The following is a 16,977-nucleotide window of genomic DNA, read 5'->3' on the forward strand; positions in this document are numbered from 1 at the left end:
GTAATATATCATTGCTTCATTATGGTGGGATTTCATGTTATGGTGAGATTTAATTACAATAATAATGAAGATTTTCTGCCAGAAATTATACAGGTAGTGAAGGATACATGGAAGATAAAAGACATTAGTGAATCAGTTAAGGTTGAACACGTCATCAGTTTCTAATATTTCTAAAATAAAATTCAAGTTACGTTTTTTCGATAAAATTACATCCATGAAGTACGTTCCTTTCTAACATGTCATGAAAACCATTTCCCATTTAAAGAATAACAGAGCAGTCCAGCACAGCAGCAGTGCATAGCTTAAATGAAGGTTAAAAAAATGAGCTGTATTGCTTCCAAAATGTAACTGCTTATTTATCTCTTTTCTAGTGGCATTAATGGGATAACAGGCATGGTGTTGGACTTCGGTGCCAGTAAACAGTTTTTTGGTTTGGGGGTTTTTTTCAATCTCAACTTGTCTGTTCAATCATCTGCTAGTAATTTATTGCCTCGTATATTCCACTATGAATATTATCCCTTAATTTATATTACGAGCTACTTTAGGGCTTGCTGAGCACTAAATATGAAAGAGGCAGTTATACCATGTTAACAAGCCTCTATTTTGTATAGCTTCAAAGAACCCTGTGTGAAGAAACACTGCACCCTATTACAGACAAAATTCAAAGTGCCACTTCATACAGTTTGTCATATCTTGTCAGCATCACCACAAAAATTTTGAACTTGCTGCTCAAAGTTACTCAACATTGCTTGATTCTCTAACCTCAGTCCTTCTAAAATAGTCACTGGTTGATACATAAATCTAAAAGATATTTCAAATACGTGTGGCAAAGCTAGGAGTAGTTTTCAAGTAGTGGCTTACTTCAGTGGACTTAATGTAAATGTAAAATTGAAACAGCACCTTGGCAAATCAAAATGTAGGCTCACAAAGAAAGGTTTGCTTGCAAACTTTGTTGTCTATCTTGGAGAATGAATGTACTGGTGAGATGCATGAACCTTAAAGGACAATACCTTTAAGGGTGGTACTTGTGTATTGTAAGAGGCCAAATTACATAAAGAATTAGAAGGGACTTCAGGTTCTTGATACTCCGGTATCTGGTGAAATTAAGTGTTTCTATATTATGCCATGTAATGAGTTCACACACCCCCACCCCCCCAAAAGCTGCATTTTTCACGAGTCAAAACTTTGAAGACACTTTTTTACATATGTAATTTGAAGTGGAAATAATCACGGTAGGTTTTCCATCACATATGTGATTATTGGTAATAAAGTTAACTTGTTATTGCATTTGTAAAGCTAAGAATAAGTGAGATAAGTGATTTTTTTCCTATTATTTTTATCATATACATTAGGAAATATAAATTGGCCTGTGCTCGCCTTCTTCATATAAATTACAGAAACTGACTGATGAAATGAAAGCACAAATTACAGAGGAAACAAAATTGAAAATATCTTAAAAAGGATTATTTTATCTCAGTGATTTTAAACTATTGTAGAGATGCTCATTCCTAATCCCTTTGCAATCAATTTGAAAGGCTAGATATACCTGGGTGTGTAATAATCTGTCGCTGTGAACCGCTCCACAGAGTTATTTGGGTAAATTACAATGAATCACTCATTTAAGTTAATAATACCAGTCTTTTAGCTGAAGGATGAGAGCTTGCTTGAAATCTTAAGATCCTGGTGGTTGTTACAGTTCTGGATAGCATATTAACTGCCTACAGTAGTCCTTTAGGGGATCGTTAGGGGTTATTAAGGCCTGGTGAATAATGTTGTATCCTCTCAGCTTGCATGAGTGTTTGCTTAGTGAAAGAATAGATATAGTTTACACGCATGCATGAATATATATATATATGTATCAATCAACTCTTGGCTCAAAGTAAAGATCTGTGGTTGTATTTTGCTGTAGCTGTGACCATGATATGGTAGACATTTAAGGGAAGAGGAAAAGAAAAGATAATCTTCTAGTAAAGGGATTGCAGTTGAATAACATTTTGGTTTTCTTTCAGAAAAATAAATTCACCTGTGAGAGAATGGTTTTCTGAAGTGACAGCTCAAATTTTCAGTTGTTTCAATGCTGAGTCTGTGACTCCAAACCCAGAGACCTTGTTTCAGAAGAGCTTTAAAACTTATTTTTAGACTATCAGGTAATTTAAGATCACTATGACATGAAAGCATATGAAATTTGCATTTTAATATTTAATATTAATACTGTACGTTTGTACTGTTCTGAATAAGGTTGATTAGCATCATATTGAAAGGCTTTGGAAACTTACCGAGTTTAATAATAGAAATACAATCAAATGAGGATTTGCAGAAATTGAGAAATTACAGAAAGAATTGAGGGCACTAGATGGCTATTATCAGTTAGCATGGACTATGGGAATGGATGGTAAGAAAGCATGGTGCTTATAGATGCTGTAGCTGAAATGTGATGATGGTAGCAAAGATCTCATCCTGTGCAAACATCAATGAGTGCCATGCTGGAGAGGTTTCTGCCGAGGGACAACCTGCACTTGGCATTTCCTTTAAAGCTAAGCAGAGGTTCGGGAATCCATTGCAAAGCATAGTGGCATCAAAATTAAAACATTTGCTCAATGAAAACACTTGCTCACTTGGGCCGAAAAAATGTTTTGTTAAAGGGCAAGATAAAGCCTTGTGGCAGAGGTCAAAGGCATCTGGGTCACTGCATGCTTGTTCCAAAGGGTTCACTTCCCACTTCCCTGGTTTTTTCATGAACTGGTAGTTAACAGAAGAAGAAATTGAAAATTCTTGTGAGAGATCAGTGTGAGTGAGGCTGCTCCACACAGAGGGATGAGCCGGGAGCCAAGGGTGACCCAGTGTGGGCAGGGCTCTCCCCGACTGGGTGCAGTCCCTGTGAGGACAGAGCTGGGCAGGCAGACCAGCAGGCTCCATTGACAGCCCCAGACATGGTGAGGGCATGAACCCGGTCTGGGGTCTGTCCAGGGAGTCCAGCCAGGAGCAAAAGGGGATGGGGCCAGAAGCAGGATTGGAGACTGGTATCCTGTTGGCATCACTGGAGCTGGACTGAGGGCTCCAGCTGAGCTGAAATGGGGTTCTGGGCCCAGAGGCAGGGTTTTGAGGGGCCTAGGATGCCCTTAGGGCCATGATATCTTGTGGCCTTTAGGGTTTTTTCATTCTGCTTCTTTAGTAATAAAATACCTTGGATTTTTTTAAAATAAGGTGTTGAGTGACATCTTTCTGTGTTTAAAGAATGCATAAGAGGAATACTGATTTTCAAGTACAGTGATACCCCTTTCCTTTCTGTAGAAGAGAGTTTCACAGATATAGTAGAGGAATGTAAAATGTGCCCTTGGAGGTCCCCAAACAGCAGGGGATTATTAAACACTTGGAGGCAGCTCAGATGGGAAGTCACTAGCTCTGGTAATGTGCACACAGACTTAAGTGGCAGATGCTCAAAACAAAATGACGGCAGAAAATTACAGATACATATCTGTAGTTGTAGAAGAAGATTTGGAAGGTTTGAAAATTTCAGTGTGTGACATATGCTATGCTTTGAAGTAAACCTTTTTACTTTCTCTTTTTGTGGGATTGTGTTATGTACATTTAACATCAGTGGAAGGAGGGATCACTTTAAAAACACATTTTTTTCCCCATTTATTACACTTGTGATAAAAGCCAGCAAACTGCAAAAGGAGCTGTAAATGCCTAATATGCACTTATTAGCTCAGACGCTGTTCAGTCACGCTGTTTTTTATAGCAAGGGAATGTTGATTTCCACTTAGATATAGTTGACTAGAAACCTTGGTATGAGCAGGTGTAATCAAAGAGTGTGGTCCTAAAGTAGTAGGAAAAGCACATGGATGTATTTACAAACTCTTTATGTAAGTATTTACAAACGAAGAAAACATAATATTTAAGAAGCTAACAGACTCGAGTGATTTTTTTCAACAGGTCAGAAATAGGAGAGTAAAACATTTCCTCAGACTTTTAGAATCTCTATGGCAAGATGCTTTCTGCTTAGCAGTTGAGGAGAGAGGCAAAAGAAAAGGGAAACTGTGTGCAAAATTGTATTTGTAATGCAGGCTCCCCAGGTAGGCACCTCTACACATGTACTCTGTTGATAATGGTAAAAATCATCTATACAGTGTGATTCTCTTAGTGGTCTAGATAAATCAACAGGATCTGTGATTTTGGTGTTCTTTGACAGGAATTTTTCCTTCTGAAACTGTTCAGCAGATTAATAATTAGATTTTGCTGTTACACAATTACAGCTATTTTAATAAATAATCAATACTTTATTATAATTAGGTCACAATCTAAAAAAATTCCAGGAATTAAAAAATCAGACTGATTTTATAAGATGCCCCCCCCCCCCCCCCCCAAAAAACCCTAGATGACTAGATGTAAGAAAGTATAACCCTGTTTTTGTAAGAAGGAAATTGGGAGAGGGTAAAACAGGTTGATTTTTGTGGTTGTTGGGGGAGGAGAGGCTTCACTCCCATTTGGTAGGGCTGCCCTCTAGTGCACTGCAGGCTAAAGACAGCAGTTTTTTCAGTGCAGTAACAGGGTTCCCTTTGTAGCATAAAAGGGCATTTGCACAAATTATTATGCCTGAGATAGATATAGATATGTATATCTATATAGATATAGATATTTACATATATATCAAATATATTGGAGTGTCATCTGGAGTTGCTTCTGTTTGTGTGGAGATAGCTGATGAAAAATTAACTTAAGTTCTTACTCTTCATTTTTCTCTTACAAAACAAGATTTCTACCAAAACACATTTTAAAAAAAATTTATTATTCTTTAGAAAGTCTTTAGGTTAATGGTAATACTGAAATCAGACAAGTCTCACTCATTGTGATGTTGCATTTTGTTAATTGAAACATGGTAACAGTCATGAGCTGCAGCTGTAGTTCACTGGAGTGAGAAGGGACCATATCCTGAGCTCATCACAACTGCCTTGCTCTCAGCAACCAGCAGGAAGGAGCTGGAATCCCGGTCTATCTGGCTTCTTCCTTCGGGCAGGATTCTCCAAATATCCTGGAACTGCCATAGCAACTCCTGGTGCAGTTGGCCTTCCCAGCCTTTGCTGCTCAGGTTATGTTTTTGAAGGGTGGGATTTTTTTTTTATACACACATCTCGATCCTTTGGGAGGTGGATCTGCAGGATCCACTGCGAAGTTAGAGAGGAACACGGGGACTGCTCCAGTTTGTGACAAAGACTGTCGTAAATCCTGGTGACTCCAGGATCCAGGAGCTGCCAGGGCGGCTGAGCTAGGGTAGCCTCTGTTCACTGCCTGTGCGTACGTGGATCTGTGCTGTCCGTGCTGTGCTGCACACACAGGACACCCTGAGCTGTATGCAATTCAGATGAAGTTAAGGGGCAGTGATGGTGCAAGGAAGAAGGCAGACATTTGAATCTGGTGTGTGTGTTTCCCAGGCTAGTCAATGAGAAGGAAGAGGGGATTATTTCATCCTGATGTGAAATGCTTATATTCTTAACTGAGTGGAGTACGAGCATTAAAGGTCTCTTGGTGTCCCCATAAATCAAAAATATATTAATGTCTCTGAAGTCCATTTAAGTTTACAAGTTAATTTTATGCTGGGAATGCTGTACTGCAGGTATTTTTCTTCTGCTCTAGTTGTGTATTGCCCTCCCACGTTGGCAGTCACCACCTGTCTAGGTGCACCTAGTTTAGTATTAGTGCATTACAGCTAGTGACTGTCTTAATGATTTTTAAATTACATATTGATTTGCTCCTTAATGCCTTTCCTCCCCCATGCTTTGTTTCTCCTCATTGGCATTCCTAGATGACTATCTTAGTTCACCAACATTTTTGTTCAGCATTTTCATAATCTTTGCAGACAGGTCAATATATGTCTCCTACAAACCTTTTGGTAAATAACAACCCTTTAAATCTTGTGAATGAAATGTGTCTTGTTCAGAGGATAAGGCAGTTGGTCAGGAAGTGGGATCATTCACATGCGAAGGGTGACATCCGAGTTAATGAGTTGACATCAAGAAATCTCTTAATATGTCTTCATTTGCTTTTGAAGGTACTAGTGTGGATTCTCAAGAACAATAGTATTGAGCATCTCTCCCATATTGTGCTTTCTTTATGCTTGATGCTTAATCTTGGTGCAAGGGAAGCATGTAAGGATGTGTCCTGTTCTGCTTTAATGTGCTGCCCAGTCTGAGCAATGTGAAACAAAACCAAACAAAAAAAGCATCTATGATAGGGAGAAAGCTTTGGGGTTTTAATGCTTTGACTTTGTCTCTGGTTTGTAAACAAAGGTGTATAAAAATATAATAAATCTGCAGCTAGATGAGCAGTGACACAAAAACTGTTTTGTATTTATATATAAATATGTGGCTGCTATTGCCTTACTGTCAAAATACACATCCCAAGTATTTTCAAGTGAGATCTATAGAGAATTCATTACCTATATTTTCCATTTACATATTTTTGTGTGTGTCTGATAGTTAATAGCAACATGGATTTATGTGACTGAAGCAATGAACTGTGAACAGTTGTAAGATGCTGCAGTTAGGCCACAAGAGCAGGCGTAGGATTATGCCCCAGGTTTAAAAGGTGATTACACTACTTCTTACTGCCACTTTGTGGGAAGTTACTACCTTATCCCTAACCTTTGTTTAGGGTTTGCACTCATAATGCTGCATCCATTTCTATGCAAAGTCAGGTTTAGTGGTGTCTTAAGCACAAGCCATCAGGTATGGAGTAATCTTCAGTCATTTAGCTGTGCAAAACCATGTCTGTGTCTTTGATCTCCAGTGATGATGGAAGCCCAGTACTTTCTCTAAATGTTACATTTTTGCCCAAAGTCCCTCTATGATGAAAACCTGAAAATTCACTCTATCTGTCAGGGAATGCTGAGCACTACGCACTGTTAAGTCCACTTCAATGAAGAAAACTGGGCAGGAGACCTTGACTACAGGAGCACAGGTTTTGGGGGTGGGATGGGGCAGATCATGCCCATGACTTCTTGAGCTATCCACAGAATATACAGTGTGCTTTCTTTCTGTGCTCTAACAAAATCAGATCTAGACTGTATTCCATCCTTGGTGGTGGTGCTTTTTGCCAGAAAATCAATAGTTTCTTTCTGTGACCTTTTTGGTACCTTTAAATGCCCATAATATGTGAAGAGAAATTATACCAGGTGAAGGAGGAGATAATATTTTAATTTCTCTAACTTGTCTCTAACAAAATCTCTACTTACTCTATCAGGAATTGCCCAGAAGAGTAGTTTCTTCCTACTGTGACTTTTACTAGAATAAAGAAAACATTACAAGCAAAAAAAAAGCCCTTTTCAATGTCATCTGCATGTTTTGCATGTTAAACCTTCTGCCTGCAAAAATCCCTGTTCTGCTTCTAGCAGTTATTCATTGTAGACGTTTGCGATGAGTACATGAGACTTGATCACCTGTCTGTAATGACGGTCTTGCTCTCTGAAGTGCACTTATTGCAGCTGCATAATGAGAAGACCTGTGGTGATTCTTATGGGGAACTTTTATTTTGTTAAAAGTGGAAACATTTAAGCTTGAACTCTGCTATAAAAAAATAGTAGCTTCATCAGGAAGAGATGAGCCAGGAAGAAAAGCACGTGGAGCTGTTTCAGTCTAGTTACGACTGAAACATTTGGTGCCTATTCGGATGGCTCGGCTAAGGTTTATGAGGCACAATTGTGCATAAAGCTTGTCTTAGAGGGAAGATAAGTTAGAAAGGTAGAAGGCTTTCTGTGTCCTACTTTATGCTTTGCTTTGTATTCCTGTGTATTTTGTACTGGTCCATCTATCTTGAAAAATAGGTGCGTTAAGTAGGATGAATTAGTAATTTTCTATAGCAGAGGATGTAGTGTGTCATCTTTAAACAGGATTATTCTTTGCAATACCTTAAGTCACAGATTTTCAGTTGCTAAGGTCACATAAAGGTATTCAAAAGATAACAAAAACATCACATGGTGATTCTCCCCACCCCACAGTGAGAAGACAGCAGAGCGTGATCTCTTGCTGCTACACCAAAGGAAAAAGACCAGATAGGGCTGTGGATTTGCAGGTGCACAGAGAGAGATGGATTCAAAATAAATGAATAAATATAGATGAAAGGCTGGGTTATTTCAGAAACTTCACCTGCTTCATGGAGGTGATCCTAAGCATCCTGATCATGGGAAGCAAAAGCTGCAAAAAAAATTAGTTATCATAAGCATAGTATTGGGTCATTACCCCAGATGGAGACTTCGTATGGAAGGCCAGAAGGTGTCTTCTCTGTGCGCGTGCACCTTTTAAAAGGTTATGTATCTCACTGGAAAACTTTCAGGGTCTACGAACCAACACAGTTCCAAAGGCACTGATTTACACAGTTGTAAGACCTATGCATGTAGTGTTGTATCACATTGCTCCTATCATACTGGAGATTATTTTTAATATTCCATGCCTAGGATTTCTGTATTCATAGCTACTTTGTGTCTGCTTCAAACAAAGTAATTCTTTGCCTTTTCTTTGAGGTAGAATGGCTGTGAATGGAGTTTTACAGTGTGAGATTGCTGTATGATATTGGTTTCTTTGCCACAGCGATATATTGCTCTGGAGTGGAGTTTCTGGGAGCAAAATGGAACAAATGATAGCTTATTTTACAAGCACGATGTCACTTTGAAGAGTTGTGAGGAACAAGATTATTTATGTAAAATAATCCTGGGTATTAAATTCTCAGATGAAGTAAATTATATTCTTGCAAACAGGTCAAGAAATTGAAATTATAAGGTTCAGTGCCTGTAATTCCATGCCAAAATGCTAATCCGTTTCAACCTGAATGTTTTTCCAATATGTTTTCATTTGAATGCTCTCCTAGTTTGAATTGCCTAGTAGTCACTTTTTGATGATCCGGTTGTCTCTTTGAAAATCTGAAAATCAGAGAAAAAGCATTTCCAGTGCCTTGAAGACTTGAATTGCAGGCCTTTCAACAGAACAGAACGCGTTAATCATTCAGGCATTTACTACATAGACTTGTAACAGTCTTTTTTTTTTTTTTTTTTTTTTTAAATAGATGTTTATTATACTGTTGTTTCCTCTGGTGAGATGTGGATGAATGTTTTAAATTATTGTGTAAAATAGCACGCTAGCCAGTATCAGCATATTGCATTTGCAGCACGAAGAGCTGTGACAACAGGTAGAGGCATCATTGTATAAACTTTGAGTACCTGTGTTTGTGTGGGTTTTCTAAGAGGTGTTTGGCACCTGTATTACCCCAGAGCTCAGGCACACATTCTGCTTTAAGGGGAAAAAAGTCTGCTCTTCATTTGTGGATCAGTAAAGTCACTCTTGTATGCTGAAGGCATATGATGCTTCGTATTTGTTCTGAAAAAAAAACCAACAGAAAATTTAATTATGTTATCCGTATGCGCAAAACAATGGAAACAGTAGTATGCAAAAATGAATAAATCTGTTCTCAACAGAATTCAAGCTAGGGAGGTAGCTCTGCAGAAAAAAACCTAGAAATTGGTTTTATTAGTAGAATAAAGATTGTGATTTAGACATGTATGTTTAATTTTTTTAAAGGAATATACAGATAAATTTTCTGGAACACTCTGTGAGAGAATTTTGACAAAAAATTATTTTCTGACAACTTATGACAGGCAGAATGAGTACCTTTTTAATAACCCGTGATGCTGGTTGAGTTTCTAAATGTTCGCAGCTCCTGATGCATGGGGCATCATGTCACTGAGAGCTGCATCTACCTTAGTTCCAGCTCGCACAATCCCACACAGCTGGTGTTTGGTTGATGTTACATCTTTCGCACAAGGAGGTACCCATGAATGTGTATATACATATATACCTGTGCACGCATATATAGGTGTGACAGTATACGTATGCACGTACACACGCCACTACGTCAATGAAATTAGGCTTAACGCAAGTCTGAAGCTTCTTTTTGACAACGTACACATCAGTCTGAAGAACACTATCTTAAGCTCTCGTGAGGTGTTGATACTCATCTAACGTTATATTTTCTATTCATTTATTGCATATTAGAGGTAACAAACACTGTCAGGCAGCAGCAGCTCATTCATTTTAGAAAATTAGCAAAGCCCTGTTGTGGCCCACTGCTTGAGAAGCAGGTGTCATGGAAATCTCTGCTTTGTTTACTTGTGAGACTGTGTGTTTTTCTGCAGAATTTCCTTCTGTTATCTGTCTCACATGAATATTTTTTTCAAAACTTTGCCACCTTCCCGTTGTGTGCTAGTTTTGTGCAGTGGAAATGGAATTGAGAGCCGAGAGAGACTAAATGGCAAATAGGCTCCCTAGTGAGGAAGGAGTGATTGGGTAGAGTTTGAAAAAAAATGATTGTGAACACGTCTATAATTTTGTTTGAACTTCAGAACTAAACTCTTAATTATGTTTTGCAGGATATGAATGATTACTCTCCAGTATTTAGCAAAAAGCTCTACAGGGGAATGGTTGCTCCTGATGCAGTCAAGGGCACTGTTATCGCTACTGTTTCAGCTGAGGATCAAGATCCTCCGGTAAGCAAAAAGGTTCTATTAATACTCTGCACCCAAGAGAGAAAAATCTTTAACCCTCACAACTGACCTAACTCTCTGAACAGCAAAGGTGATTATTATGAGTTTCACAGAGCAGTAACTCATACATTTTTTATGTCTGCCTGTCCTTTGTCGTTCTGGACAGAGGCTGCGCAATGATTGTTCCTGAAGCTGGCAAATCAATGATACAGCTCCTTTCTTCAGGAAGATTTTTGGAAAGCTCTTTATCTGACTTCACAGTGTAGATGAATAAGAGGAATAGGCAGGAAGGGAAGCTGTTCTTGTCTTTGGTACAGTTCTGTAGCTTAAAGAGGAAACAGAACACAACTTTGTAAGATTGTTGCTTTCTTGATTTTGCAGTCATTGTGCATTTCCAGTCTGAGACATCACAGGCTTATGTGGAACTGTACAGCTCACCAGCCAGCCCTATTGGATGTGCAGTATTTGAGCTGAGTGCACCTATTTTGGGGATAAAGTTTATTTCTGCCACTGGCTTTTATGCTGTTCCCTGGTGAAGCACTTGATTGACAGAACTGGGCACATATTTTTGACTTGTTAGCTGTTCTAAAAGGTAATATCAATTTTTGTAATCAGAGGTTGATGAACATTGGTGACCAGATGATACACTGAGGACAATAAAAGCCAAAGATGTTCTGCCAGCCAGGTTTAATTTTTATTGTTAGTATTTGGCACATTAAGGAGAATAATCCTCAGGGAGAAGAGTTCAGAGAGAATGTGCCATGCATGTTAAAATGATGGCAGTGCTTTGATACAAACCAACTGTAGCTTAGCTAAATATGCTACATAGTAATTTATTTACCACCAAGGACAGAAATACTAAGGCAGTGTTTCTGTAAGGACAGACCTGCTATCCCCTTGTAAAAGGTCCTGACACACAAAGGTAAGTAAATTCCCTGTAGGTGATATGTATCAGTCGGGTATTACTGAACTTGGAGGCATTTAAGGTAGTTTATAACAGCTGAAGATCTGGACTATTGTTTGTTTAAAGTATATGGAAGACAGTAGTATCATCAAGTAGGTAATGAATAACAGTTGTTATCAATTAATAGTGCTACAGAGTATTGAAGGAATGTGGCAGCAGAGGACATAGACATCATTTGAGCAGTCAACAGAAGAAATGGAGAGAAGTGTGCCTTAATGGCTAGTGTTGGACAATTTGAAGGGGAGTATAAGAGACGTTGGTGCCTGATTTTGAGCGCTTGGCTTGCAGAATGGAGCCTGAGGTGTGTGTTAAGCTCCTTCCATAAAGCACAGGCACATTAGAATAGGGTCCCAACAAGCCAACATATTAATCTCAAATCTGCTTGCTTTGTGAAGCAGAATAGTCAGCACATGTATACATTAGACTGATCAGCAGAGGCAAGTGGGAATTTCTAGTGTCTTGCTTTAGAGATGCTTTTAAAAATGCATAGCCTAGGACTGTTCTCTTCGTGGCAGACACCTACATTTTCCTTCAAAGACACATCTGAGTGTACTCATAGCTTTTAGCATGCAGCAGGAGAAAGATGATGTAGTAGCGGTAGTGCCTGCTCTCCTACCTTTGTATCTTGTTATATTAACGTTGCTAGGAAAAGCCTTTCCATAGGATGTTAGAGGCCTAGGCTGCCTTCCCTCCACTGACTGAAGGATTCAAACCTTTAGCTCTGTTTCCATGTAAAATATCTTAACTACCAGGAAAGAGGCTGGCCACAGTTTCTGACAAACTTGAGGTATATCTGCAGGTGTGTGGAAGTCTTCCAAGCCAGGAAGTTGCTATAAAGCTAAACAAGCTGCAGCACCTGTGAAGATCAGGGACATGCAAGGTTAACCAGACTTGTACCCACAGCACCTGGTCCTTTTCTGGACTTGAACCGTTACGCTTAAGCAACGGGATATATCTCTAGTAGCATTGTAGAAGTTTAAAATGTAGAACTCCCTGCTACAGCCCTTCAGAGGGCTTTCTAAGTGTTCATATTTTTGTGGCCTACCTACACTCTTGCTCCCACTGCCTGTGGAAGTCTGGTGCTTTTGTCTGACCTCCTTCACTGTTCCCTGGGGCACACCAGGCCTAGGCTTCCACCATCGTCTTAGTCACTGTTTAAAGCAGTGATTTGCAGGGGAAGGTAGGCTTCATTGCTCAGATGTGCTGGAAAAGAATTTTTAAATTGATTTATGACTGTTTGATTCTACTCTGTGAATGACTTTTACTGTCATGTTTCATGAATGTCTTATTCTTCCATATGGTAGGTGCAATAACCTGGGGATTACGGAATGGAAATTGAGATCAAAGTGGGCAAAGTTTCTGGGTGGCATTAGAAGACTGCAAGGTTTATGTTTACACTATATATTGCACAAAGGTATTAGCTCATTTTACTAGCATTGCTTCCTGAATAAAGCACTCGTACTGCTGGAGTACTACCATCAAATTAGTAAAACTTGCCTGCACATAAATGGGTCTGAATTGCGTTCAGCATTTCAGGGAGTTCAGCAGATGCTGCTTAGCTGGAGAAGATTCTCTGTTGCTCTCCCTCGGAATGACTTGGGTACCAGGGAGGCAGGAAACACCATTTCCTTTCAAGAGCGCTCATCCTCAGCAGTTAGCAGCAAATAATTCGAAAGGAAACACTCTGCCCATATCACAAGTGGAGCTGCTTCAGAGTGATCTGCCAGTGGAGAGTGGGGAAAACTGCCTGTGCATGACTGTTGGAAACTGTGTGATTTTTTGATTGCCACAGTAGAAATCTAAAATACACAGTCCTACGGACCTGTCTCTGCTCCTTGCACCAGTACGTATTTGGTCCTAGCAGGTTTATCATACTGACCTTTGAGAAAAGTCTGCAGAAAAGGATGTTAAGGATCAATGAAACTGGGCAAGAAGATGAATTTCTATTCAATGGAAATTTCAACATAAATGGGTTAGTGAAGATAGAAAAAAAAAATTATTCATTGGTGCTAGAGAATCACTTGTTAACTTGCTTTTTGTGCAGCTTTTATTTAATAGTATCTCTTGCCTTAAAACAAGATATTCTGGTCGCAATAAAGTATTTCCCCATTCTGATGTAAGCTTCATTTTATAATCCCTGGATTTAATGTATCTCAGATATCACTGAGATACTGGAGGAAGCAAAATAGTTAAGAAACTAATTAACATATATTTATAACAATACTTAGTCCTGTGGAATTGGCATTTCCTAATGCACAGTTATTTGCATATTTTCCTAATGCAAGTGTTCCACTTTTTCTTTTAAAAAACCCTAAAGCCTTCTGAACTTTCTCCTTTTCTAACATTTCTGTCACTGTCACTTGAACAGATAAATGTAGAAACTGGACATGGATAATCTTGCGTGCTATTTTGTACAGTGGGTAATGACAGCTGTGTCTAGGTGGTACGAGAACGGCAGAATAAAAACCTGACTAAAGTGCTTATTTCTCCCAGATTCCTTTCTTGTGATTTCTTCATATATTTATATGGATTTCTTTTATATGGTTTTGAGTGTTTTATGTTTGAAAGATGTGGGGATCGCTTCTACTTCTGTGGAGAAATCTATGCACATGCATGAGAGAGAGATCAAAATAACTGAATGTGGGATCTTGTTTATTACCATTATAACAGGCATAAATGCATATGACAGTAATGTTATGATAATGTTCTTCAAAATCAACTGTTGCATTTCTTTGGGTTTTATGAAGACAGAAATTAAGCTACCCTTAGGCATTCAGTGACTACAATAGCCATAAAAGTTAGCCAACTATGGAGGAAAGCTTTAAAAATAGTTTTTGAAAGTTGGTATTTTATTTCAAACTAGTAGCTGATAGTTTTTACTTTTAAAATAAAAAAAAGAAGATAGAGAAAACCATCAGGCATAAATGGCTTTGTTTCTTTTTCTGGCTGAGCTAACCTGTTTAGAAGTTTTGTGGTAATGGCAAATTTGTATTATCTGGAGCTGGCTTTGACATTAAGTGGTGTCACAAAGTATTTGATATGAATTCACCAGAAACTGTTTTAAAAAACACACAACCTTTTCTCTGTTCAGCAAGAGTACCTTCCTCTAAACTTGCCTTAAGGGAAAGAATATTCTTAGTTATCACCATCAGTACTTTAGTTGTGTGTTTGGGGTTTTTTAACCTGGTGGAATCTTATTTGCACAGTACTAATACATCTATTTTATCAGTTCAGGAAAAGAAATATATACCTATTAAGAAAATAATTGTGGCTTTAAAATATGGCTGATTATCAGGGCAGGCCTAATAAGAGTCTAACTAATTTGAAGTATCCATGCCTGAATTTTTCTGTTGTCATTTTACAAGTAATGTAGACTATTCCCCTGTCAACATTAAACTCAGCCCAGAACAAAAGACAAGTTAGATTTTTTTCATCATCTGCAATAAAAGGTTTTCAGACCTAATCAGCTCTTCAGAGACTGCCCGCTATCTTCAGCAAATCCCAACATTGCTCTGCATTGTCAGATTAATATGGATGGTATGAGAATCCAAATGGAAAAGCTCAGCACCTGCATGTGATTTCTCTGCAGATAAGGCAAATTTGAGTTTTCCAACAGCAGAAGAGCCGGTTTGGGGTAAGAAGGAGGTGTTGAATGGTGTCAGTGGAGTTTGGTCCTCCATTTCACCCCAGAGGCGCCATCCTCAGTCCGTTCCTCCTTTGAGCTGCTGGACTGGGGCTATTGTGGTGTTGCCCTGTTGTTCCTACTAGTCCCTCAACAGCAAAAGTGACAGCAGCACTGACAGGCATGTAGGTGGTAGAAAAAAATTTCATGACAGTGAAGTCAACCTTAATAAATCATCACCTGTAGGAAAGGATGAAGGTATTTTACCTACGGTGTTACTTTTTTACTCTGGAAGTGCTCATTCAGTGACGTTCTTGAGAAAAGATCATGGCTTTGTCTGTGGCTTTTGACTTTTAAAGGACAAGTCATAAATACAAATGCAAGCATTAAATGGTCAGTGAGGGTGGCATGGGTACAAACAGTAATGTAGGTGAAAGATGAGAGGTTGAAAGAAACCTGTGACAGAGTTTTCTGGTTTACAGTAGCAGTGTATTTTCTAAGTGATTTACAAACTTATAGCATATAGGTGTGGAAGTGCCATGAATGACTACGATACGCTTCAAAAATAGTCAGAAGGGATAAGAGTGAGCTTTTACTCTTAAATGAAGTACTCTTTGATTAATTTATTGGAGATGTAGATTAAAGGTTATCTTGTTTTTCTTTAAAAAAACTCCCCTCATCAAATCTCCATGCAGTAAATTATTTGCAACTCAGGGTATCTTACATGTATGAATGTGTAGATGTGTGAACAAATGAATGTCTGAGTCAGGATGAAGATGTGTAATTTTCTTAATTTAACTGATTCCTAAAACATTAAGCCATCATTAGAATGCAACTGTTGATTAAAGGATTGGATTGGTTGCAAAAACCCATGGATTTCTGGTTACTATTAACAGTTACTAAATTAAACCAAAAATTATCTGTGCTAGATTCAAATGCCTCCAAGTAGGTATTTAGTTATGTTTTTATTTTGACCTGTGGATTTCAAAGTGGTCAAAAAATCTTGGCCTGAAGGCATAAGAGATCTCTGATAGTTATTCCTTCAGGTCCTTAGTGAAATGTCAATTAATACATAGAAACCAGTGCTTTTCACTGAAGGCCAGGGCAGGATTTGAAGGGCTGTCTTGAGCAAATGTCAGTTTAAATTCTCACCAGTTTCTCCTTTCCTTTCTTTTCCTTTTGAATTCACTTTTTTTGCAGTGACTGAGAATATAAGTTATGTTTCAGAAGTTCCTTTTACATTTGTCATAAATACTCTAATTTGAAATACCATTCTGGTCATTGAAATCTGGTAAATTTTGATTTACCTGTGTTTCATGAAATATGGTAAATCAACATACTGTCCTTTAGTTTACTGGAGCAATCCACAGTACATTTTTCTACAGTTTTAAAATAGTTATACGATATTTCATTTTTCAGATTACTTAGTACATCCTATAGTTGCTCACCCTGTCTTTCCCGGAAGAGCTTACATCTAATTCCAGACAAACTACATGTAAGGGGGTAAGAAAATACCGAGCAGAAAGCGACAAAAACAGGCCAAGGAGACAGAGGGAATTATGGTAATAGACTAGAGCCATGGTTATATGGCTGCCAAAGAAAAGCTTGAGTAGAGCTTGGATTTTTTTCTAAATAACTGGTAAAGCTTACTAAAATAAAAATCTTGAATTTAAAAAAAAAATGCAATTGAAATCGTTGAGGCAGTTGAGCACACTTTCCATTTAGCATTTGAATAATCCTTTTAAGGTATAAGTACTCGTGTATTCAAAATACTTAGTTGTGTAGAAATCTGAAAGAAGTGAGGGAGGTAGCTTTTAGACCAGCTGAGAAAAGCTATACTGTTTGCATGGGGGGTAATCTTGA

The 16,977-nt window shown here is 38.4% G+C and overlaps 1 protein-coding gene across 8 annotated transcripts in view; it reads left to right on the top strand.

Annotated features, from left to right (window-relative positions):
- The window catches only part of PCDH15 (protocadherin related 15), a 725,853-nt gene that overhangs the window by 606,018 nt on the left and 102,858 nt on the right, over positions 1 to 16,977 (top strand). For all 8 annotated transcript variants that reach the window (XM_052799247.1, XM_052799249.1, XM_052799246.1 and 5 more), the window contains one exon: positions 10,415 to 10,531. In XM_052799247.1, coding sequence (XP_052655207.1) covers positions 10,415 to 10,531 — 117 coding nt within the window. The remainder of the gene's footprint in view (positions 1 to 10,414; positions 10,532 to 16,977) is intronic.

Source organism: Harpia harpyja, chromosome 10 (genome assembly GCF_026419915.1).
Source record: "Harpia harpyja isolate bHarHar1 chromosome 10, bHarHar1 primary haplotype, whole genome shotgun sequence".
In the NCBI taxonomy this organism is placed as follows: Eukaryota; Metazoa; Chordata; class Aves; order Accipitriformes; family Accipitridae; genus Harpia; species Harpia harpyja.